General features: G+C 54.0%; 9 protein-coding genes across 9 annotated transcripts; 6 read left to right on the top strand and 3 right to left on the bottom strand.

Moving 5' to 3' along the window:
- Positions 1–30: 30 nt before the first annotated feature.
- On the top strand, positions 31–6,218 carry AB675_11426 (NAD-specific glutamate dehydrogenase; the record flags this gene model as incomplete). Its single annotated transcript, XM_018140272.1, has 3 exons — positions 31–984; positions 1,104–3,212; positions 4,506–6,218. The coding sequence occupies 3 exons, from the start codon at positions 31–33 to the stop codon at positions 6,216–6,218; spliced, it is 4,776 nt and encodes a 1,591-aa protein (XP_017999836.1).
- A 2,672-nt stretch (positions 6,219–8,890) lies between these two features.
- AB675_11425 (Short-chain dehydrogenase TIC 32, chloroplastic) lies at positions 8,891–10,024 on the top strand (the record flags this gene model as incomplete). Its single annotated transcript, XM_018140271.1, has 2 exons — positions 8,891–8,967; positions 9,127–10,024. The coding sequence occupies 2 exons, from the start codon at positions 8,891–8,893 to the stop codon at positions 10,022–10,024; spliced, it is 975 nt and encodes a 324-aa protein (XP_018000074.1).
- Positions 10,025–11,184: 1,160 nt separating this feature from the next.
- Positions 11,185–12,644, top strand: AB675_11424 (uncharacterized protein; the record flags this gene model as incomplete). The annotated part of the gene is made up of 4 exons (XM_018140270.1): positions 11,185–11,257; positions 11,660–11,974; positions 12,064–12,213; positions 12,262–12,644. The coding sequence occupies 4 exons, from the start codon at positions 11,185–11,187 to the stop codon at positions 12,642–12,644; spliced, it is 921 nt and encodes a 306-aa protein (XP_018000120.1).
- A 303-nt stretch (positions 12,645–12,947) lies between these two features.
- On the top strand, positions 12,948–13,589 carry AB675_11423 (uncharacterized protein; the record flags this gene model as incomplete). The annotated part of the gene is made up of 1 exon (XM_018140269.1): positions 12,948–13,589. The coding sequence occupies one exon, from the start codon at positions 12,948–12,950 to the stop codon at positions 13,587–13,589; it is 642 nt and encodes a 213-aa protein (XP_017999973.1).
- Positions 13,590–13,801: 212 nt separating this feature from the next.
- Positions 13,802–15,265, bottom strand: AB675_11422 (NASP-related protein sim3; the record flags this gene model as incomplete). The annotated part of the gene is made up of 1 exon (XM_018140268.1): positions 13,802–15,265. The coding sequence occupies one exon, from the start codon at positions 15,263–15,265 to the stop codon at positions 13,802–13,804; it is 1,464 nt and encodes a 487-aa protein (XP_018000023.1).
- Positions 15,266–15,473: 208 nt separating this feature from the next.
- AB675_11421 (DNA polymerase epsilon subunit B) lies at positions 15,474–17,933 on the top strand (the record flags this gene model as incomplete). Its single annotated transcript, XM_018140267.1, has 1 exon — positions 15,474–17,933. One exon carries the CDS (start codon positions 15,474–15,476, stop codon positions 17,931–17,933), a length of 2,460 nt encoding a protein of 819 aa, XP_017999874.1.
- An 836-nt stretch (positions 17,934–18,769) lies between these two features.
- AB675_11420 (uncharacterized protein) lies at positions 18,770–19,453 on the bottom strand (the record flags this gene model as incomplete). Its single annotated transcript, XM_018140266.1, has 1 exon — positions 18,770–19,453. One exon carries the CDS (start codon positions 19,451–19,453, stop codon positions 18,770–18,772), a length of 684 nt encoding a protein of 227 aa, XP_017999926.1.
- Positions 19,454–19,962: 509 nt separating this feature from the next.
- On the bottom strand, positions 19,963–21,488 carry AB675_11419 (High-affinity glucose transporter; the record flags this gene model as incomplete). The annotated part of the gene is made up of 2 exons (XM_018140264.1): positions 19,963–20,152; positions 20,209–21,488. 2 exons carry the CDS (start codon positions 21,486–21,488, stop codon positions 19,963–19,965), a joined length of 1,470 nt encoding a protein of 489 aa, XP_017999867.1.
- A 134-nt stretch (positions 21,489–21,622) lies between these two features.
- AB675_11418 (uncharacterized protein) lies at positions 21,623–23,961 on the top strand (the record flags this gene model as incomplete). Its single annotated transcript, XM_018140263.1, has 2 exons — positions 21,623–21,739; positions 22,723–23,961. The coding sequence occupies 2 exons, from the start codon at positions 21,623–21,625 to the stop codon at positions 23,959–23,961; spliced, it is 1,356 nt and encodes a 451-aa protein (XP_018000013.1).
- Between the last annotated feature and the right edge of the window lie 22 nt (positions 23,962–23,983).

The raw sequence follows: 23,983 nt of genomic DNA, 5'->3' as shown, positions 1-23,983 counted from the left end.
CAAGCGCCACATTTTGGACTGACCACCAAGATGGCCACCCCGACTGCCAACGGCAACGGCGACGGCCTCCTCAACCCCGCTAAGCATAAGCTCGTTGAACAAGTCATTCGCACGCCTGGTCGACAACCGTCACCACAGCCAACCATGCTGGGAGTGCCAGGAGCGACACATTCGAACACGTCCCTCCATAAGATCCTGCAGGACCGCAGCTCCGGCTATGTTGCTCCATCGTTCGAGGGCAAGAAGGAGCAGATGGAGCAAGTCATGGACCTCATAGAAGAGAAGGGCTTTCTTCCAAGCGAATTCATTGCTTCCGAAACCGAGTGGTTCTACAACACCTTGGGTATCGACGACATGTACTTTTCAACAGAGACAGTCGAGGCAATTGCTAGCAACATTCTGTCGCTCTACGCGGCGAAAGTAGCAGCTTACGCAAGAGACGATAAGAAGCTGGAGGTGCGTCTGGCGAAGGAAGCGTCAGATCATGCCATGTATATCGACACCAGCAAGCCTGGTATCAGTGTGCTGGATGGACCACGGTATGAGCAGCGCATCGACGAAAAGTATATCGACGTATCTACCGCCTCCCGCAGCTACAGAGTCGAGTCATTTCGTGCTCAGAACGCACTTCCAGACAACCCGGGAGAGAATCTGCGTTGCTACTTCGTCTACCAGTGCAAGTTCAACAGCAAAGATGTAGGCCCAGAGGAGACGGACATCGAGAAGATCGGAGAAGCCACCTTCCTCGCCAAAGCGACGAAGAATACCAAAGCCATATATGAGGAGATCATTCAGTTGGCTGTCTCTCGAAGTGGTCCTGTCATTGAGATGTTCGATTTGGAAGGCACGCGAGAAAAGCGACTGGTCATTGCATTCAGACAAGGATCAGCTCTCGGCATCTTCAGCGCTCTCTCCGATCTCTATCATTACTATGGTGTGACGAGTTCCAGGAAGTACGTCGAACAGTTCGCCAACGGCATCAGCGTCATTTCGCTGTATCTGAAGCCAGCAAGCACAGAGATTGCCAAGCACGACATCCACCCATAGAGGCGTCGATACATCAGATCATCAAAGAAGTGTCGCTGCTATTCTGTATCCCACAGAACAAATTACAAGGCCAGTTTGCTAGTGGCAACCTGAGTCTGCAAGAATCGATCTACGCTCACTGCGTGCACATCTTTGTCCAGCAGTTCCTGAACAGACTTGGTTCAGAGTTTACTTCGCTAGCAGCGGTGCTGCGCGATGAGAAGAACACAAATGCCGAATTGTTGGCCAAGATCAAGAAGCGGTTGAGGAACGAGACATTCACTTCGGACTACATCCTTGAGATCATCAACAAGTATCCTGAGCTGATCCGCATGCTCTACTTGTCGTTTGCACACAGTCACTATGTTATGACGCGCGGCGAGAGCGACGACTTCATCCCCACTCTGAGTTATCTTAGGATCAATGCTGAGCAAGTGTTGGATGATGAGACGATCGCTTCGACCATTTCCAAGACCACAACGAATCAGCACGATGAGATGGTCATGCAGTACTTCCTGATCTTCAATCGCTCAGTACTCAAGACCAACTTCTATACACCTACCAAGGTTGCTCTTAGCTTCAGATTGAAGCCAAGTACAGACTATCTGCCTTCGCACGAGTATCCCCAAGCTCTGTACGGCGTCTTCCTCGTCATTGGGTCCGAGTTCAGAGGCTTCCATCTGCGCTTCCGAGACATTGCGCGAGGCGGCATCCGCATTGTCAAGTCAAGAAACAAGGAGGGTTGGGCAATCTATGCTCGCGCAATCTTCGATGAGAATTATGGTCTAGCAAATACGCAGCAGCGCAAGAACAAGGACATTCCAGAGGGCGGCTCGAAAGGTGTTGTTCTTCTCGACTACAACCATCAGGATAAAGCTCGTGTCGCTTTCGAGAAGTATATCGATTCGATCATGGATCTGCTTCTCAAGCCGACCTCCCCAGGAATCAAAGATCCAATTGTTGATCTCCATGGACAGGAAGAGATCCTCTTCATGGGACCGGACGAGAACACAGCAGACCTGGTGAATTGGGCCACTGAGCATGCGCGGGCGAGAGGTGCTCCTTGGTGGAAGTCATTCTTCACCGGAAAGTCACCAAAGTTGGGCGGTATCCCACACGACAGCTACGGCATGACCACGCTCAGTGTGCGGGAATATGTCAACGGCATCTATCGCAAACTGAACCTCGATCCTTCCAAGGTGCGGAAGTTGCAGACCGGCGGTCCTGATGGCGATCTCGGCTCCAACGAAATACTGCTGGGTAACGAGAAGTACGTCTCGATTGTTGATGGGTCTGGCGTTCTCGTAGACCCAGAAGGTCTCGACCGGGACGAGTTAATCAGACTGGCCAAGCAACGAGTCATGATTTCGAACTACGATATCTCGAAGCTCAGCTCACAGGGCTATCGCGTTCTCGTCGACGACTCCAACATCACCCTGCCAACCGGCGAGAAAGTCAACAACGGGACTACATTCCGTAATACCTTCCACCTCCGCAACATCCAGCACTACGATATGTTCGTTCCCTGTGGTGGCCGTCCCGAGTCGATCGATCTGTCCACATGCAACAGCTTGATCGTGGACGGCAAATGCCAGATCCCCTACATCGTCGAAGGCGCCAACCTATTCATCACGCAAGACGCCAAGCTCCGCCTCGAGAAAGCCGGCTGCATCCTCTACAAAGACGCCTCAGCCAACAAAGGCGGCGTGACCTCCTCCTCCCTCGAAGTCCTCGCCTCCCTCTCCTTCGACGACGAAGGCTTCCTCACCAACATGTGCATCGGCGCCGACGGCACAGTCCCTGAATTCTACAAGGCTTACGTCAAAGAAGTCCAATCCACGATCTGCAACAATGCCCGCCTCGAGTTCGAAGCTATCTGGCGCGAACACGAGAAGACCAAGACCCCGCGCTCCCAGCTCTCTGATCAGCTCTCATGGGCCATTACGAAACTTGATGAAGAACTGCAGAATTTCCACGAGTTGTGGAATAATGAGGTTCTGAGGAAGAAGGTGCTTAAGGAGGCACTACCGAAGACGCTGCAGGAGAAGTTGGGCCTGGATAAGATTGTGTCGAGGGTGCCAGAGAAGTATCTGAAGAGCGTGTTTGGGAGTTATCTGGCGAGTCGGTTTGTGTATGAGTATGGCGCGACGCGAGCCAGTTTGCGTTCTTTGATTTTATGCGGAGTCGTATGTGAGCGTGTTTGCGCTCGCATGGATGGGATTGGGAGGAGTTCTGTGCAGGAAAAGTCTTGCGAGGTGTGCTGGGGTTCTTGGTCTATATAGTCTGGCGATCGGGGCAGGCTTGGAAACAACTTGCAGTCGAAGGACAGGAGTCATGACTACAGACAGATCTTACATACCAGCAGCTATACCACAGGTATCGCGCACAGCACTTTGACGCGTTATGAAATCAGAGAACCGACGAAACTTCGGCCGCCCACGAGGCGTTTGATCCGTCCACCGTGAAACACATCATTGCAAACAAGGGCATTAGACTCAACTCGTCAGGGAGGGGATCAAGAAGCCGATTGTCAGATGTGCTCACACGTAGAATAGTCCCTGTCCGAAGGGATGCATATCCCATAAGGATGCTGGACCGTGGTCTATCCCCGGACGAACAGATAGAAGTCCTAACTACCCAGGAGGCCTGCTGTTTCTGGTCTATTACCAAGACCGCAGGTGTCACGGACGCTACACCCTTCGATTCACGTCTTGATGGGCTACTGCTTGCCCCCGGGCAGGCCATCCGGGGTCGGGCAGGCGCACTGAGATGCCGTAGCGGGCAAGTGCAGTTCTTTCGGCACGCTCATTCCTCATGTTTAGGAATCGCAAGGAAGACGGGGTGTCGAAGCTGCCTTCCCGGCGCCGAGGAGGGAAGGGCTTTACGAGCTTGGGATGGCACAATTTTCAGAGGAGGGTAGCTACTGACACCGTTACGAAAGATCTTGAAAGAAACATGTATTGTCTTGAAGTGCCCAAGATATCGAAAGGAACGCCTAGCCCGAAAATTGTAGAATGCTCATTGTATACATGAAAAGGTCCAAATAGCAGTGTGCACGATGTCGCTCAGTCAAGCAGATCAGTTAAAAGTCAAAGGTCGTTAGGAGGTATATCGCAGTTCCGTTGTACAGCCACTCTAAATTCTTGGATGGATGTCTATGCGTTTTGAATTGGTGTGTAGTAAAAGTCTGGACTTGGCTTGGAGGCAGGCAACACGAGAGGGTGGAAATATGGTACGTGGCTTGGACCGCAGCCAACTGCTCCCAGCCAATGCGATCGATGAAAATGTGTCTTGGTTTCCGAGGATGAAGAACGAGGGCAGACGTCATATGATTGCTCGCAATCCCCTACTGGTTGAGGTTACCAGGGCTGAGGGAGAAGTGTACATCGTCAAGCACTCGCGGCCGTTGATGCCCAGAACGTTACCAGCATTTGTCCAGCGTGGCCATGCCAGATCTCGTGGGCTATAGAGGTCTCTAGATCGACGAAGTCGAGGTTGTGGTCGGGTCGGTTGTGGCTGCTGAAGTGGGCGCGGGCGTCGTGGGCGAATCGGCGGCGCTGGATGTTGTGGATGTTGTGGTTGTTGTGGTTGTGGTCGTAGTCGTGGTCGTATCGCTGCTGGCCGTGGTGGCTGAACTTGAATCGCTGCTGGCTATGGTGGCCGAGGCTGAACTTGAGTCACTGCTGGCCGTAGGGGCGGCAGTGGCCGAACTCGAATCACTGCTGGCTGTGGTGGCCGTGGCTGAGCTCGTATCACTGCTGGCTGCGGTGGCCGAGGCTGAACTTGAACCGCTGCTGACCGTCGCTGAACTTGAACCGCTGCTGATCGTCGCTGAACTTGAACCGCTGCTGATCGTGGCTGAGCTTGACTCACTGCTGGACGCGGCCGTCGTTGCGCTCGACGAGGTAGTGCCCGGGGTAGTGGAGACCGTGGTGTTAGCAAAGTTGAAGCCACTCGTTGTAGCACTAGTAACGACCGGAGTCGCTGCGGTGACACCCGCGCTAGTGGCAGAGTCAGAGCCTGACGCTGTACTTCCGCTCACACTAGCGCTAGAGCTGATGCTTTCCGTTGAGACGCTGCTTATGGTAGAAACCGTTGCGGTGCTGACCGTGCTTGAGCCAGAGTTGGAGCCAGACGCTGTAGTTTCACTCGCGCTGCTGCCAGAGCTAATGCTCGCCGTTGAGGCACTGCTTACCGTGGGACTCGTTGCGGTGCTGCCCACGCTTGAGCCAGAGCTGGAGCCAGAGCTAATGCCTGCCGTTGAGGCGCCGCTCACGATAGAGGTCGTTACGGTGTCACTTGAGCTGGGCCCAGCACTAGTTTCAGACGATGTACTACCACTGACAGCAGGGGTCGTGGTGCCAGTCGCAGAGCCACTTGATGTGCTGCCACCAACGATAGAAGTCGTCACAGCACTGATGCCACCAACGACAGCAGATGTAGAGGAGCTGGTGCCGGAGTCGAAGCCACTTGATGTGCTACCACCAACGACAGATGTCGTGGCAGCGCTGGTGCTACCGACCATGGGAGTTGTAGCGGAGCTGGCACCACCGGCGATAGGAGTTGTGGCGCTGCTACCACCAACGACAGAGGATGTCGCGCTGCTGCTGCCGCCGACGACAGGACTAGCGGTGCTAGTGCCACTGACTACAGGAGTTGTAGCGCTGCTGCCATCGACGGAAGTCGCAGCGGTGCTGCCACCAACCACAGGGGCAGTGGTGCTTCCACCAACAACAGAAGTGGCAGTGCCTGCAGCGGATGTCTCCGCCGAACTCAAAGTGGATGTTGCTTCCGATGAGCCACTTGAGCTAATCGTAGTTGTACTGTTGCCGCTGATCAAAGTCGGTCCAACATTGTTGGAGGATGTGGCAGATGATAGGCCTGAAACTGTCGTGCTAGACTCGGAGGATGACGGGTCGGTTGCGCCGCTGCTGGCAGATGTCATGGTCATGGAGACGCTGGAGATGTTCGCAAATGATGTAGGGGGAACTAGTATTACGCCTGACGAGGTGCTCGACGCGTCTCCGGAGGATGTGGTACTTAAAGTACCCGCGGAAGTCGAGGCACTTGAGGTGCTTCCGATGGTGGAAGAAGTCGAAGTGCTGGAGTCTGACGCCGGATCGCAGGCTATGCTTGGCGTACGGCCCTCAGCACGGATCCTGTCGTCACAAGCTTGTATGGAGAATGCTTGAAGAGTGACCGGCGTACAACCAGCCGTCGAACCTCCGAATATTGCAGTGATTCCGCTGGGGCAGTTGTAAATGGCCGCTGTTTGGCGGAGATCATCTGCGTACCAGCTGACAGTGCCATCGGCGCTGATTGAGAACGTCGTCGAGACCTCGTCTGAACCACTGTAGAAGTTGAAAGGTGCAAAAGTGGCGCCGCTTGCCTTGCCGATGGTTTTGTTACCCGAGACGAGCTGACCGTTCGCGAACTTGAGAACACTGGCACTGTCGCAACTGTCCGCTGAGACACCGCCGTCAGTGCCGTCAAGAGACACGAAGACACATGTATTTCTGCAATCCGGAGCGCTCTGTCGTGACTGGAATAGACTGCGCTTCCTAGAGCGGCCGCCAGACGTGAATCCTATTCCGAAAGCCTGACCGGGTTGGTATGATCCAGCAAGAGCTGCGACTGTGGCCGTTGATGTAGCAGTGGTTGCAGATGATCCTGAGCCGTTCAAGCTGGTGGTTGCAGAAGCTGCTGAGCCAGCACCGTTGGACACTGTGGAGGCTCCCGAGCCAGCACCGCTGGTGGTTGTAGAAGCCCCTGAGCCGGCACCGTTGGGGGATGTGGAGGCTCCTGATCCAGCACCACTGGTCGTTGCAGAAGCCCCTGATCCAGCACCGCTGGTAGTTGTGGAAGCTCCTGAGACAGCATTGCTAGTAGACGCAGCTGATGTCGAGGTCGCCTGTCCAAGGATTGTTGACGTCCCGTTGTTAACTATGACTGTAACGGTGGATCCTGGGGCGGTGACGGTTGTTGTAGCTTGGATACTGCTAAGAATAGACGAAGTCAGAGTCACCCCGGAGCCCGTGTAGAACCCAAGCAGCGTCGAGGTTATATATCCCGATGTGACCACAACAGTGGGAGCTGCAGTCACCGTGATAGGCTTGGCGTTCCGGAAAGGGTCGATGACTGTGTTGTATGGAATGTATTCACTGTAGTACACCGGTTGGACCGCCTCGATGTACTGCGCACACATGGGAGGCGCAACGACAGCGACGAGCTCATCTCTCGCTGACAGCTTCCCCCTTCGAGCATCTCGCGCAGACACGGCCGCCGCGAAAGCCAGACCCTGAAGGACACTGTTCTTCATTGTGTCGGTCTGTTGTCCCTATTGGTTAGTGGTCGAGCCTGACAGTGAGATGGCAGCGGTCAATCGCTCGGGTGACAGCGGCTGACACCTTTTTGATGGACTGACAGGTGCTTTGTTATTGGGACGGCCGCTGTCAAACAACAAAATCACCACGAAGTATGAGGTGGAGAGCACCATCGGCATTGCCAGTTGTACCGGCAGGGCATGATTGGCGGATTCAAAGTGCCGTGACATGCTCAGGGACATTTGCTAGGGCAGTATCAGCACAAATCAGGCGAAACGCGATAGCAGACTTTGTTGGCAATGTAAGAACGTCGTCGTGGCATTGGCTCGAGCGATGGCTGCGCCGTTGTGGCGCTCCACTGTGTTCGAATTGCTGGACCTGGCGAAGGCGACAGAGTTCAGAACCGCATTCTTCATGGAAGCTTCTGCACAGAAGGGAACGCCGAGCATTCTGAGGCACTTGCTAAAACATGTTCAAGGAGCTGATGAAATTCCTTGAGCCATTATTGGAAGAACCGCAGAGGTTTGGCTGGTGCCAGCTTTTTGCCTGTTAGAATGCACAGATCTGGTAGCAAGTGTCAGTCAGTAGTATCAGGTACGAAAAAAAGCTGCAGCAGCTGCACCCATTGTTGATATGGATGAGCCCCGTGCGAATCATTCCAAGATAGGACGCTATCAGACAGCGTGTCGGCATCACTGTCTTCTTAGAAAAGAGTGCGCCGAAGACGAAAGACGTCGGCAGGACTCGTGCCCATTATCCGATGACCTTCGGAAGGGATATCGCAGAGACGAAACGTATCGGCGGCATGAAGGATATAAGAGCTAGCAGCAGCTCTATCCCCAGGAGATATAGACAATAGCTTCCGGTCTTGCGGCGATGAAGAATTACTGTTCTGGTGCAAGTGCAATTGATGAAGGATCGCGCCTGTCGCGACGTTGTCACTTGAGCGACTAGTCCATAATGGGCCTAGCGCTCGAATTCGACGACGAGGATGACACTGAGTCTTCCAGATGTGCATGAATAAGGCAACCTGATGGCCCTTGATCTGATGCTCTGCGCAAGGCGACGCGCAACGACATCGCTGGCGCCCAACGTAACGCACCGGCAGCAACAAGCTACTCGCTGGCTCTCGGACGAGATGGAGCAGACACCAGATACCTACGGACGAGTCGGCCTCTGGATTTACCGAGTCGAGCGTTCTACGTAATGCCCGAGATTCGTCCCCTCCATCACCCGGCTTTTGCGTTTGGACAGCGCGCTTGCACGATACGGATATGCACTTCGACGAGCAAAGTCGTCACCATTTCATTACTAGACTGGCACCTGTATTCATGTCTTCGGTAATTGCGTTTGATGCTGTGGCTGGCCTGCAGGCATGTGCCTGTGTGGCCTATTGCTAATCGCCGGGTACTCCTTTGCTGGCTTCGCCATGCGATGATGTATAAATGCAGAACTCTACTAGGTGAGTTTCCAGTTTTCACTGCAAGATACTGAGCGTCACCCTGCGACTGTGAACCGTACCCGATCACTTACTATTCATCATGGGCTTCTTATATTCTCAGCTGTTCGTTACGCCCCGAATCCCAGACGGAACAGATTTCTCCGGTCAAGTCATTCTGTGAGTGTTCTATCCAAACTTGGACCGGGAACGAAGTAGGGACTGAATGTTTCGGACTTGTCTCTGCTGCCTTTGTCCCGCATTCCCCTTCCAAGTCCCCATCCTGATCAGCCTTTCACTTCCCACTCAAGTCCCGATCCAAGCTAATATAGAACGAAGCGTTACTGGCGCAAACACCGGGCTGGGCAAGGAGGCTGCACGTCATTTCGTGTCTCTTGGAGCTGCAAAGGTCATCATCGCTGTTCGCAACCTTGAAGCTGGCGAGCAAGCTCGTAAGGACATCATTAGGACCACAAAATGTCCCGATTCCGTTCTGGACGTCTGGAAGCTTGACTTGGGCTCATTTTCATCCGTGGAGTCCTTTGCAGAAAGAGCTTCGAATTTACCTCGCCTTGATGTCCTACTGGAGAACGCCGGCGTAGCCTCGAATGTCCATGCGATTTCGGAGAAGTACGAGCGGACTATCACAGTCAACGTGATTTCCACGATTCTGCTTGCCTTACTGCTTGTCCCAAAACTCAAGGAACAAGTCAGTGAACATGGCACCACACCACGCATCTGCATCGTTTCTTCAGAGGTCCATGCTTGGACAAAGTACAAGGAGCAGGACTCCAAGGACATTTTTGCGACGCTCTCGGATAAGCAGACTGCAAACATGGACGAACGGTACCCGACAAGCAAATTGATGGAAGTCCTTCTCGTTCGTGAACTGGCTCCGAGACTCAAGGACTCGGGCATCGTCATGAACATGATCAACCCTGGTCTGTGCAAGACTGACCTGTCTCGGGACCGGAACTTCCAGGCTTTCATGCTGAGTGTCATGAAACTTCTGTTGGCGAGAACATCAGAGCAGGGCAGTCGGACTTTGGTTGCTGCAGCCGCGGCTGGGAAGGAGAGTCATGGTCGATACATGACGGATGCGTTGGTGGATGACGCTGCGCTGTCGCCGTTCGTGAGAAGTGAGAAGGGTGCCGAGGCTGGCAAGGAACTGTGGCGGCAATTGCAGCCCATCTTGGATGGCATCTCACCAGGTGTAACCAAGAATGTGGACGCATGAGCGTACTGCTTCCGGCTATCCAGCCTGCCGTGTGTCAGGAGTCCTGGTAAGAGCGGTGTTCGTGCAGCGAGGTCAATCTAGGAAGCACAAATCCACATGCTGTCTTCTCTCGGTTCGATACACATGTCACAGGTACAAACAGCTAGTGTAATCATGGAGCATTCGCAACTACAGCTACCACGAGCCTTGCGACCATCACGTTGGTCAATGAGTGTTCGTCGAAGAAGCTGTCAGTGGGGACTGTTCCTTTCACAGAGGCTGTGTGTCATGTCATGCATATACATTCAATCATCCGGTGTCAGGAGAAGCTGAACGTCATCCGGTCTGATTAAGGACCTACTAGTAGATAAGACCGGCTGACCGGACCATGTCGAGCGCCTTCCTTCCCTGTTTGCTAGACAGGCAACAGTGGCAGGAGCACACGAAGATCGCTCCTTCTACCAGCAATGAATGGCGTCGCGATTGGCAGGTGCTACGAGCTACATACAGCACCTTCCGCGATTGTCCTGTTGGTCAACCGGCTTAGGCGATGCTTCATATAAGACCGGTTGACGAGACCTTCGAAGCGGTATTGCCCTTACCACTTTCTCGAAGTGTGCGAGCACCAGATAAGTCTGTAGATGCAGTCGAACTATACACGATACGAACATGGTGCAGATAATGGCACGCGCGCGTCCTGTTGTAGTATATATGCCTTGTCAACCGGTCTAGGCAAACTTTCCACAGGCCGGTTGACCAGAGTTATCATTGTCAACCGGTGTTGCTGACAACTCCAAGAGTCGGACTACCAACGTAGCGAATTAACAAGGAACATGTCTTACAAGAGAGCTTTACATCCCTACGCACAGATGGCGACCGTTAGAGCAACTATATCTTGCAGTCACCTTTGATGTCGCCAGCCTCCCGCGCATGTGTCGCAGATGGGTGTACCGTTCATCGTCAGATTCTGCTACATTATTTATATTCCTCCCGAAGCAAGGCGTGAGCACTCCTATCAGTAGCGCTGTCTCACTTGCCCTTACTCAATCTTCGTGTGCGAACTGATGCGCGACCTCGCCGTCAAATACAGCACGACGGTGACTCAAACAACATTACTCGCTCCATGAGCTTGAATGTGTCTGCTGGCTGAGATGTTGGACAGATGGTCGTCGTTACCAAATATGAGCCGAACGACAACCAGCAAATCGACATGGACCGGCGTCAGCAAGAGTTCTCAGCGGTTCTCGGGCGTGGGTGAGTTGATTGGAAGCGGAAACGATGGATCACGAAGTGCTTGACTTCCAATTCCTGCAATGGGAAGACTTCCAATCCACATCGTATGTAAACGTCTGTGGTCTATGTGCCGATTACCTGTTACAGTCTGCAACTAGGACAACATCCAGGAAACTAGTGCTATTTACCATGTAGCCATGCAAATAGGAGCCATTCACGGCAGAACTGGAGCTGGCTGGCATATTCACTGCTTAACAGATTTACTGCACTACACGCTGAGCAATCCTTGACGCAGTGACTGGCATGAATCCCCATTATATATGGCACTTCTTCGTCCTTGCCCTGGGGAGTAGCCTGCCACCACATCTCTGTTCAAGTCTTCCGGTCGACCAAGTCAACGAAGCCACTATGGTGCTCATGCAGATGTGCAGGAACTCGGCAGAAGAGATCGCGGACGCTTGAAGGACCTCTACCAACTGCTCATCAATATCGGCTACATTGATCAGGATGACATCGACTGGTCGGGCACTTTGCTCGGAACTCAACACAAGCCCACATACTATGGTCCGAAACCGAAAGCCGGAATCAAGATCGAGATCCTGCCCGAGAGCTACACGGTGGACTATTCGGATTACGAAGATGTGAAGCTTTCGCGCCATTCATACAAGTTCCCGAAGGACAAAAGAAGGAAGCTGCCGGTGCTGCCGCCGCATGAGGTTGCTCTGACGGGAGGAAAAGGTGAGGGAACATGTCATATGATTCTAGACACGAAATACGGTTTGCTTTCCTACCTTCGCGACGAAGGCTGGCGGAACTGACCGAGACAGGAGTCATCCAACGCTGGTACCAGTGCTACGGACCGCTCGAGGAGGTAGTCGTTGAGGATGCGGTTGATGCCCTAGAAGATATTATGAGGGATATCAGAAAGCTGGACCTCATTCCACTACGCGGCGTGGGCATGTTGGAATTCGGTCATGGTGAGTATGCATCCAGCTCCTTGAGAGTCGGCACTAAATCTGCCACAGATAAGCAGCACCGCAAGGCCAAGAACCTCATCCTTCGTTACGGCTGGCCGACGAAATGCTACGACCGGTGGCTCGGTTACATTTCGCACAACCCTTTCAGACGCGAAGACTTCCTGGAAGACCTCTCAGAGATCCTCGAAGAGTGGAAGGAGGAAGAAGAGTGCGGAGAAGGCGAGGACTACTACGAGAAGGTATTCCTGGAAGACAGAGCAGAGATCGAGGAGCGGGAGGAGGAGCGTGCTGAAGAGGAAGCCCGTTGGATCAGAAGACTGGAAAGAGAGCCATGGCGAACCTGTCCGTCTGCAGAGCTTAGGAAGCGCCGTCCACTGGCGCCGATCTCTCTGAAGACGGAAAAGACAGCCATGGTCAGCGTGACTATCTGACGAGCTGACAGAACGCCGTCCGCTGACATTGAGGCGTCCTTCACCCACAAGGCCCGAGTCCATTCAGGTCGTCAGCGACCATTTGAGCAGAAGGGACAGACAGACCACGGCAGCACGTCAGCCTCCGAGCCAGGAAGACGGTCTGCGGCGAAGGTAGCAAGCCAGAGGTACGAGAGCCACGGTGCAAGTCGAGTAGGTAGCAAACATTTCAGAACAGCCCGTTTGTCAAAATGCAGGTGGATCATCCTTCCCTTGTGTTTGGCTGGAAGAACACCTGAAGCCCTCTCAACGCTCACTTGCTGGATGCCACCGCGCAAACCCTCTACATCGAGCGTTCATACTGTTCGCCTTTCTACGGGCATCGCCGCATGGATCACGACTACTATCACACGCATCAATGCCAAGACCATGAGCGACCACGAAGCAGACCCAGACCCACCAGAGAACGCCACCACCACCACTACTCACTACACTCTATCCGAATATCGAGCCAAACATCCTCCCAACGCCTCCAAGCCCACAGCCAGAAAGTCTAGAGCAAATAAACACATCCCAAACGATGCACCAACCGAACACAAGAGCCAAGAGACAGACACGTCTCGATCCACCACGCCATCAATCCATCGCCAAAGCCAAAGCCAAAGCGCTACACCCTCCCAACGCAATAGTCCACCGCCGGAAGAAGCGCCACAGAAACAGAAGAAGTACAAACCTCGCAAGCACAAAAGAGGTTGGCAGCGGAAGAGTCACCAAGCTGATGAAGCTAAACAAGAAAATAGCCAGGGCGGGCAGGACGACGAAACGGTGGCTGGGCAGCTTGAGAGTGGTGAAGATTGTGGCGTGGGTGCTGCAGCGGTCGACGATTCACATCGACATCGACTCGGAACTTGGACTGATCTGGAACTGGACGGTTCAACTGCGCTAACTCGCTCTGTCAGTTGGTAATGAGGTTATCATCTGTGAGGGTGAATTCGAGAGGATCGGATGCTTGCTTCTCTTGCCATGCCGGCATCGCCGGCAACGTATCAAAGCGTATTCAGAAGGTGACGAGCATGTCACCAGGGTATCTAGCTCAGACATCAGACCGTAAACAGACGCCATAGAACCGCCAAGCGGTCGTCGCGATTCCAGTCTACCAACAACATCGGAGGGGACTTTCATAGACCAGAGTCCGGCGCGTCCTCCACTTTCGCCTTCTTGCTGCCACCAAAGCCGTCCTCAGCCTCATCCATGAACCCAACTTTCCGCTTCCCATGTCCGTTCGTCTCAGGTGCTGGCGTCGAAGCTGCCGACGTGGCCCCGCTGCCGTTCCCGGCCAACGCGCTCTTGGGCTTCTTCTTCTTGACCAAACCTCCGATATCCCTTGCTCCTTCAGCGGCCTTGGCCAATGTCTCCTCCTGCTCGTCCTGGGTCTTACCCAGCACGCTTGCCAGAATGCCGCCGATCTCCTCCTTCATCTGCTCTTCCTTGACATTGACAGGCGGCTTCCGGAGCTCCGCTAGCCGGACCTCCATCTCAGCAACCATCTCGGATACTTCTTCTGCTTCAGAGAGGACTTTGTCTGATTCCTCCTTTGGCAGGGTCTCTGCCCGTGCAGTCTCCTTCTTGACGCGTAATCTACACGACTCAATCGCCTTCTCCTGCTGGACGATTGCCTCATTGCGGACGTCCCAGTCGATCTTGATATCACCTCGAGGATTGCCGTCTGCGTCTCGATCTTGTGATTGTGAGCTGAATTCAAGGGCTAGACTGAGTTTGTAGTGGCATTCCGCGAGTAGGCTGCTTTCCGGAGGCTGAAGCTCCTCTTGGAGAGCAAGGCACTTCTGGAGGTCGTCGACGGCAGCGGCATACTTCTCGCCTTCGAGGAGGACTTCGGATTGCAGGTCGTGGATGTCGGCTATGCGTGACTTGACGTGGCGGACCGGTGGGGTGAGGTCGATGGAGGCGACGTAGGTACCCTTATTGCTGTCTTCGAGGGCGGTTTGTTCGAGTGAGTCAAGCTTGCGGAGGTAGAGGACGCGGGCTAGGTCGAGCAGTTCGTAGGCGTCAGCGAAATCGTCTTGCTCTTCCTCGTCTTCGTCGGCTTCGGCTTCGGCGGCGTCTTCTTCGTCGGACGAGTCCCAGCCTTCTGCATCGCCGGAGATCTGGAACAGGGGTTGGTCTGATGTTGATGTCTCAGGTTTGATGTCTTCTGTGGGGATGACATCTGCTGCGTTTGCGACGGCGTCTCCGATGAGGCTGGAGGATTGCCCGTTTTTGCTTGATTCTCCATTTGTCTTGCGCTTCTTAGCTTTTGGCTCTTTCTTGGCTGATAATTGAGCAGAGGCTGCCGTGCCGCCTAGGACGTTACTGGTTTGCTGTGCGAGGAAGAAGAGGCATTTGCCGTAGGAATATAGCAGGTCGGCGTTCTCAAGGGCCATGTCGCCGTTCATCTTCGACTGCATTTCGACAGCTTGTGAGTAGAATTCGGCGGCATCTTTGTAGTGCTTGACGGCATACTCGGCTGTCGCTTTGGCCACCAGATCTTGCAGCTTTTCCTCTGAGGGCTCCTCTGCGTCGGGCGTGCTGGCGTCGGCTGTGGGCACGTCAAATTCGTCGGACTGTGGTACGGGCTCGGCCATGATTGCGATATGTGGTCGCGGAAGTGATAGCAACTACTTGGACGAGTCAGAGAAAGACCGATATAAAAGCAAAGGTGAGATTGTTTGCTTGTTCGACGTAGTTGGCGGCGTGAGGTTCAAGTCAGTCGGATATTCAATTTGCCAAACCTCCCTAAAACGCGCTCAACGCGTCGTTTCTTAAAGTGGTTTCGATTTTGATTTCGCTTTGATGGCGGGGCTTTGGAAGCCGACAGAAGATCAATTGTGCAAAAAGAGCCATGGAGGAGGTGGTGTCGACGCCGAAGCTGCCTGCGCCTGTCTTCAATCCAAGTGCATCTACCACTACGAAAGCGCAGCAATTCTCCTCGTCGCCAGGATTTGGCACGCCCGCATATACCCGAAGCCTCGAACAGCGCCTCCTCTGCGGCAAGCATTCGCGGCAGCAGCACAGCAAAAAGCAGCAGCGACCGAGACTGGCCCATCGGTATTGCCTATAATACTTCCGCCGGCAACGTTACGGCCTATAGCATTCAGAACATTGACGAAGAAGCATAACCTGACATTAACGTCTTCAGGGCTGGGATCCTTAGCGACATTCGTTGGCAGGTTCTGTGGCAGCGGCTGGAGAGATGAGGGCCTCGCAGAAAAGGTGCTCGACGAGGTAGCTAAGCAATGGAAAAGGCAGGGCGCTGGTATTATTGTGGAGGATGGGCCAGATAACAAGCTCACGACGTTGCTGAAACTGCTCGAGCCATGCATGCTGGCGGGCAAGCTGGACGCTGGGAAACTGTCTCGGACGAACAGCTCGACCGGCACGTTATCGCGACAGACATCACTTGAGATAAGACCAGACCTCAGTCGAGATGACAGCCAGACAAGCTTCGGCATGTCGGGACTGGATGTTCAGGAGGAGCAAGACCTAGATGACGACCTCGACACGCGGTACGCAGACGCCAGACCTTTCATCAAAGTCATATCAGCCTTCAAACAGCCCAGATTATCCTACTCGGTAACAAAGAAAACGATCGAAACAGTATCTGCTGAAGGCTCACTGCTCCCACCATTACAGCAGAAGATCGCCATGTTCCGCAATAGATATCACATTATACACCAACGACTTCTACGAAACGAGTCATTTCAGACGCCATCCTTTGCAGGATCCCGGCCACCACATCTCCAACGAGCCGGCTCGAGTATCTCTCAAACACAGTCCTACAAGATCACGCCAGTTTCCAATCTGCTTGGTCGAAGCGGATCAGAGCATCTTCTGCTCGGCATGTTGGCACACACTCCAGCGTCGGACTCGGCTCTAGCCGATCTGTCGGGTAGTGTGGTGCTGGACATGCGCTTTGCCCAAGCAGTTCCAAGAGATGGTGTGTTCTTCACGCCTGGCATGATGGTGCTGGTCGAGGGCACATATGAAGAAGACGGTTCCAATAATTCCAATCTCGGCTCGGCAGGAGGTGTTGGTGGCCAGATTAAAGGACGATTCGTTGCGAAAATGATTAGTGGTCCGCCAACCGAGCGCCGCGATGTGACCACTGGAATTGGACAATCCCAATCTTCGGACCACATTCAGACGTCTGTGGGAGCTGGCTTTGGCTGGATCGACTTCCTAGGTGTTGGCAGTGAGAAAGCCACCGGACCACAGATGCGACGACTGCAGCGGCGACTGATGGCCGGCAGCTCACCTAGTTCCTCTGAGCAGAAGCGATCAAAGGTCGCCATCGTTTCTGAGTGCCATCTAGACTCGCCACGGACGCTGGACGCGCTACGTGCAGTCCTGAATTCGTACACCGTGTCTGGTGACTCCGCCGACCTGCCCCTCTCAGTGGTTTTGATGGGCAACTTCCTATCGTCTGCCGCTATGGCCGGCTCGTCCAAAGCTGGCAGTGTCGAGTACAAAGAGTACTTTGATTCCCTTGCATCCATGCTTGCGGAATACCCGAAGCTCATCTCTTCGACAACATTCGTTTTCGTTCCTGGTGACAACGACCCATGGGCAAGCACATTCAGTGCGGGCGCTTCGACCATCATCCCCCGTCAAGGCCTGCCAGACCTGCTCACTAGTCGAGTCCGACGAGCATTCGCAACCGCCAACAACGAGCAGGGCGCCAAAGACGGCCAGAAGGGCGAAGCAATCTTCACCAGCAATCCTGCGCGCATCAGCGTGTTTGGACCAGTCGAGGAACTCGTCCTCTTCCGCGACGACATTAGCGGTCGTATGCGGCGGAATGCAATCACTTTCGCAGACCCTGAGTCGGAAACTGCTGAGCTGGACGGTCCTGCGCAGGCAGACGCGATGGACCTTGACATCGATGCTGTCAAGGAAGCTGCCTCTCATGTGCCCAAAGCGGTGAAATTCGATGTGGCTACGCAAATCGGCCGACGTATCACCAAGACTCTACTGGATCAATCTCATCTATCGCCTTTCCCGCTTTCGCTGAGACCAGTTGCTTGGGACTTTGCCGCCTCTCTATCACTATACCCGCTGCCCTCAGTGCTTGTCATTGCGGATGCCGAAGCACCGCAGTTCTGCGTCACGTACGAGGGCTGCTCTGTGATGAACCCCGGTAGGTTGCTAGAGAGGGGCGCAGAGCGGAGGGGGATCTGTCGATGGGTGGAATATGAAATTGGTAATGGAGGGAGGAGCAGAGGCAAGGGCTCTGTGAAGGAGGCCCGGTTTTGAGGTGGAGCTGCTCAAGCACGTTGGGTATACCTAGGTATAAGTTGTACATTGCAAACGACGAGAATTACCAACTTCGAATGAGCCTGAGTCTGAGTCGGAGTCTCCAATCCTGGCGTGCCCATCGAGGGGAATGACACTAGGCAGCATCGAATGCTGAACCATTCACTGGACAGTGAGCAGGCCCTGGCCCAGTTAGTGAAGCGATCGTTTCGGTTTGTATCGGACGTCGAAAATGATGCAAGAGTATAAGTATCTTCCGTGCTCTCGCCACCTTCGCTTAATCTAGCCCTTCATCGGTGGAAAGGGACTAGGCCTACTTGTCATGCTATGGTAACATCCAATGCTACCCGGTGGGACGAGATCCTTCGGTGATCTGGAGCAGGAACATTGGCACGACAACACCGTCATCGCCTCAGATGATCATTATGGTGTCCGTGGCGATATCGATCGCATATTTCTGGGATCACGGCAGTGCCATTGAAGCGGGTTGTCCTTTCCCACAACAACAATTGCGAAGCCAGCTTCGTCCCGGATTGTCAACTCTTGCCTGGTCTCTGAATGTCTTTCGTGGCTATGGTCTTCGTCCTCGGACCCGAGGAAGAGGCGCTGAATGCACATACGTTTGAGACGTCCCTGAATATGGAGCAGAAAAGTGAGCCACAAGTGATCCGTCCGATGCAGACTTTGAGCCGGGCAGGAGCGATACAGGCCGCCAAGCTGTCCTGTACGCCGGCATCTGCTCCTTTGCTGCGTAGCCGGCTGAATATGGCAAGAACGTGAATTGCATCGAGGGCAGTTCCTCTGAATTCGTCCCAAAGAAATGCCAACTGATGATCTCAGAATTCCCTCCAGCCCTCCCCACCAACAATCATCGCATTCGCTTTATCCCCATGCTCCTTGTCCGGCTGCACCCACACCGCCTTTGCCTCTGCAACACCCACCTCATCAGTGCCAAATTTCCGCTCCACGAACTCCAGCACACGCTTCATTTCCCACAAGCTCTTCTCCCTCAACTCCCTCTCCTCCGTTTCCCAATCTATCTCCCTCTTCTCACCGCCTTTCATCCGCCCCGCGACATGATCCCGCCACCGCGCCACTCTGTCCAGGAAAGCCTCCCACTCCGTCCCCGTTCCCCTACCCTTCTCCCGCCGCTCTTCGGCCGCCTTTCGCCCACCTGACTTCCCCCAAACCCCTTCCAAAACCTCACTCCCCATCACATCGTCATACCAACACCTTGCATTATCCACATCGCCTTCGATCCGATGCAGTATCCCATGCAGATACATGCACTCGTACGCGGGCGCGGACTGTGCGTGCCGCAACAAGAAGTGGGCGGAGGGCAGGTCGTTGTTGAGGAGGTGCAAGGTTGATTCCAGGGCTGGGTGGAGGGAGAGGGAGGATATTGTTGTATTCGAAGACTTCTGCGAAATATGTAATGGTGCTGGGGACGTGGGGAGTGATAGAAAGACGTGAGGGAAGTTCAGGAGCGTGGTTTTGGTTTGGGTGTATGGGGAGGTCATGTTGTGTCTTGTTGTCTGAATTTGTCGATTGAAGAAAGGACGGTAGCGAGACATGCAAAGAAAGGGAAGTGTGGAAGTGTTGGGTCATATCAGCGACCGTTGTCTGTTGTTGTCATGATTTCGATGTATCTAGTACATGTGTATGCGCAAGTCATGACGTGCGTGAGCCGAGAAAAGGAGTGGTCAGCCTTTCGAGGCTCTTGGGCATCGGATCATGTTTCCGGTATACTCGAGAGGGGTGCAGGGGCGCACAGAACGACTCACGGCGGAGACTGTCCTGAGGAGCATCCGACGGACATTCTGGACATTAAGATCTCATGCACTGCACCTCCTGCTCGCCCGTATTCTGACACGTTGATCCCCGACCGAACCGGTCTGACTTTCCCGGACAGCCCATGTAGCCAAGTTCCGTGCAACTACAGTGCTCACGCCATTGGAGCCAACCCACAACTTTCAGACCCTGCCCATGCAGTACCGTTGCATTCATGCCACCGTCGCCTCTGAGCTAGCTAAGCAGCATGCTCAACCCGCTTCTCCTCAGTGATGCTCAACTTCCTCTCCGCCTCCGCCTCCTCCATCACATCGCGCTCGTCCGCAAGCACGACCTTGTCGCCGAACGCTTCCGCGATCTCCTCGAGCGTCTTGCGTCGCGTTTCGGGGAAGTAGAAGTACGCCATCACGAGGAAGAATGCTGAGCACCTGTAACTTCAAGTTAGTTGTATTCGGGAGCAGGTCCTGATCCAGTGAGCGCTTACCCAACAAACACATAATAGTAGTTCTCCTTGATGTTTGCGAACGCGCTCGGGCCGGCTTCCGTAATCCCAACGTTCACGATAAAGTGACTCGCCGCCGCCAGCCCCATGATCTTCGATCGTAACGCCACAGGCAGCACCTCCGCACCATACAACCATGTAGTCGAGTTGAGAAATCCATAGTAACAAACCACAAACAAATAAATCGCCAGAATCGCAAACCCCTTTCCAACCTGATTGTCGGTGTTCTGAAACTCCCTCTGCATGACAGCAGCGTAGATCTCGATAACCACAACACTGCTCAGCCCGGCGAGGATCATAGGACGACGACCCCACTGATCGGTGAGGAAGCGCGTGGTGAGGACATTGGAGAGGAAGGCGCAGGTCCCGTAGACGGAGGCTAGAGCGAGGATGGTTTTGGCGGTGATGCCGAGGGATTTGTAGAGGATTGTCTGGTAGTACTGGATCACGTTGACGCCTGTGAGCGAGGTCATAGTCTGGACTGCGATTGACACGAATGCTCGGTGACGGAAGAGCTTGAAGACTTCCTTCATAGAGGTGACCTCGCGCGCCATTTCGAACTCGATCTGCGCCTTCATGTGTGCGAACTCGACTTGCTGGTCGTGGGCAGATAGCTCGCGGCGTATGCGGATGAATTGGATGCGGGCGTCATCGACCTTGCCTGCGCGGATCAGCTGTCGAGGGGAGCCGGGCATGAAGGTTGCAAGGCCGATGAAGAGGATCACGCCCCATGGGATTTGGATGCCGAGTGGCAGACGCCATTGAGTCTGTCCATAGGGTGCGAAAGAGCAGGCGTAGCCTACCCAGTTGGACATCATTGTGCCCAAGGAGATGCCACAGCCGGAGATACCGCCGATGAGGCCTCTGGACCCTGGTGGGCTGATCTCGGAGAGGTAGATGGGCACAGTTCCGACCATGCCACCAACGGCCATGCCAGCGATTGCGCGCCCTGACAGGAACATGCCGAGATTGACTGCGCCTGTCTGTACAGACGTGCCGATGGTGACTAGAATACACATCATCTGCATAAAGCGGATGCGGCCGAGTCTGTCGCCGACAAAGGTCTGCAACAGCGCTCCGACAGCTTCACCTGCGATGTAAACTGCCACAACGGCTCCTGTCAGACCTTTGGAGGGGTGGCCCATGTAGTCGATCCATGACTGATGAGCAATTGTTGTGGTCGCAATGCCTGTGTCGAAGCCGAAGAGGAAGGTTCCAATGGCGCTGAACAGCGCAATGCTTAGAGTGTAGAAACGAACCATTTTGTCTTGTCAACAATGTAGTCAGATGGCAGTCTGCCCGAGTTCTTACTCGCCACTGGAGGACATCCAAGGGCATTTATGAAGAACGGCTGCCACGTCGGTCAATGACACCGGTGGCTTACCGCACGGCACACATGGCGTTGGAGAAAGCAGAGAAGGTGCCGACGGGCACAACCCCAGACTCGCCAGTCTATTGCGGGATGAAATGGGGGTGGATGGAGAAGCATCCAACAAGCGTTGATGCCGGGAAAGTAAGTCGGTGCATTAGGCAGCGAAAGATGTCCTCAGAAGGGCATTTGCGATGACGATCAGTCGTGGTGAGGTCCGAAAATCCGCGATGTTCGGAAGCGCGGTTGATGCATGGGAAATCATATTGGCGAAGTCATGTGGTTCGTAGAGGAGTCCCACCAAACGGTTTACCTCCCATGACCTATCGAACGAAATCGTGCTTCGGAGGAAGGATTGTTGAAACAAGAGTCCTGGACAGTGGCGAGCGGCAAGGAAACTCGTTGCTGGCAAGAGATGAGTATGGTGGGCGATACAGGCCAAAGCGGAAGTTGCGTGATGACCGGTCGCAAGCTCTTGTTGTTATGATGAGGTCGACATGGAGGCCGTCTGACTGAGCATCAATTCAATGTGATCTTCATCGCCAGACTTTCTCGGTAAGCATGAAGTCACAATTTGCTATGATGTCGTGATCACGACAAGAGGTGTCCAACGCGCCATCGGAGGACCGTGCCCTGACCGATTGTCGCGGTTCGGTCGACAGCAGCAAACGCTCTTGAGCAAGTTCTAGCTCTAGTCGAGACCCGTGTGACAGCTATAGTGCTTTGCTATACGAGAACGACGAGTGAGACATGTAGCCGGCATTTTGACGTCCTGTCAATGCAGACCAAACGAAATTTGGGGTTCAGCCTCAGGACAACGTGGAAGCTATCATTTTTGTCTGCAATCAGACCGCGCCTTGCCACAGCATGCCCAAGCGCTGACCGCAGCTCCGGAACAGACGAGCAACTTCACGGAAACCCCTTATAGCGACGTCTGGACTCTGGAGCACTCTTATAGCCGCCTACGAGCCTCGTATTCAGCGCCACCGCGTTTCCTCCCTTCAACATGCGTCCTTGGTATTGATGTCCCTCGCATTGACTTCTGCAGGTCTCACACCTCCTGTTGCGCGATACATGCTCGTTGATATAACACAGAAGTTTGCCCAGCAGAATGACTAACTTTCTAGCAAGAAGTTTCGGCTCCACTGCCACCCACGTTCATTACCGTCAATATGCATTTAACTACGCTCGCTATTGCCCTCTTTTCTGTTTCAGCGGCTCTTGCCGCGCCACGGGACAATTCGGATCTGGACACTCCAGGACAGTGGAAGTCACGATGCTTCACGACCTCCGGATATGCCAAAGTTGGGAAGCCATCAACAACTACTTCAACCCGAACACGCAAACCAACGACCATCACCATTGCCCGCACGGAGACAGTTACGAAGACAACCACTCCGACTGTGACTACAACAACGACGTCCCTGAAGGTGAATACCGTGACCAAGACTGCTCCGCCCTCTGCCGTCAGTTCCACACTCACGATTACGTCTACCGTGACAGCATTGATGAACACTTCAGCTGTGGTATTCACGACGGTCACTGATCTTGCCAACTTGACGGTCACAAGCACAACAGTCTCGACCGTGGCAGCACCGGCTGGCTTCACTCCAATTTTCGACAGTTCTGGATACAGTTCGCTGAATGACACCACCAAGCGTTCTTTGGACCAGTCTCTGGAGCGGTCTCTGGAGGTCAGAGGCAACGGCGGTGGTGTCCGCAAATACCCTGGCGGCCGTGGACCTCCGAAGGTGCAGGGTGTCAAATGTGTGACTGTGATTCAGTCGACCTCAACTGCATACAAGACAAAAACAAAGACGATCACAGTTGCTGCAGCTCCGAAGACTAAAACGGCATCCGTCAAGACTACGATGACTTCGACACTAATGATCATGCCCTCGGCAGTTACAAAAACCGTCAACGCCACTGTCTCGACGACCATCACGAGCACAGACATCTACAATGTGACGTCGACGGTAAGGACCGTCGAAAACAAGACGGACACCGCCACTGCCACGTCCTTGTACTATGCGGCATGCGCCACGAACAACATCCTAGGGCCGAAGGCGGCGCCGGATGGTGAATATATCCAAGGCATTGCTAATTCTGACGGCGTGTATGCGCTCGCACCAGCCGCAAACCCGTACGAGTGCTGCGTACTTTGTATGACGGGGTCGGTGATAGCAAATTGCCAGAATGTCATCTTTTACGACGGCACATGCGATATGGTTGGCGGAAATACCGACGTCTGTCCCAATGGGGCACAAGGCGATTCTGGGTGGGTTTGGCTGACGGCTGATCCGCCGACAGAGCCCGCCGGCGGCCGGTATAACTCGAATGGGCCTTGTGGATGGGTGGGAGCTTAGGTTCAGCTCTTTAATATCTACT

Source organism: Cyphellophora attinorum (genome assembly GCF_001299255.1).
Source record: "Cyphellophora attinorum strain CBS 131958 chromosome Unknown Contig13, whole genome shotgun sequence".
NCBI classification, from domain to species: Eukaryota; Fungi; Ascomycota; class Eurotiomycetes; order Chaetothyriales; family Cyphellophoraceae; genus Cyphellophora; species Cyphellophora attinorum.
Note: the sequence above shows the minus strand (reverse complement) of the source record. Positions and strands in the feature narration are given on the sequence as shown.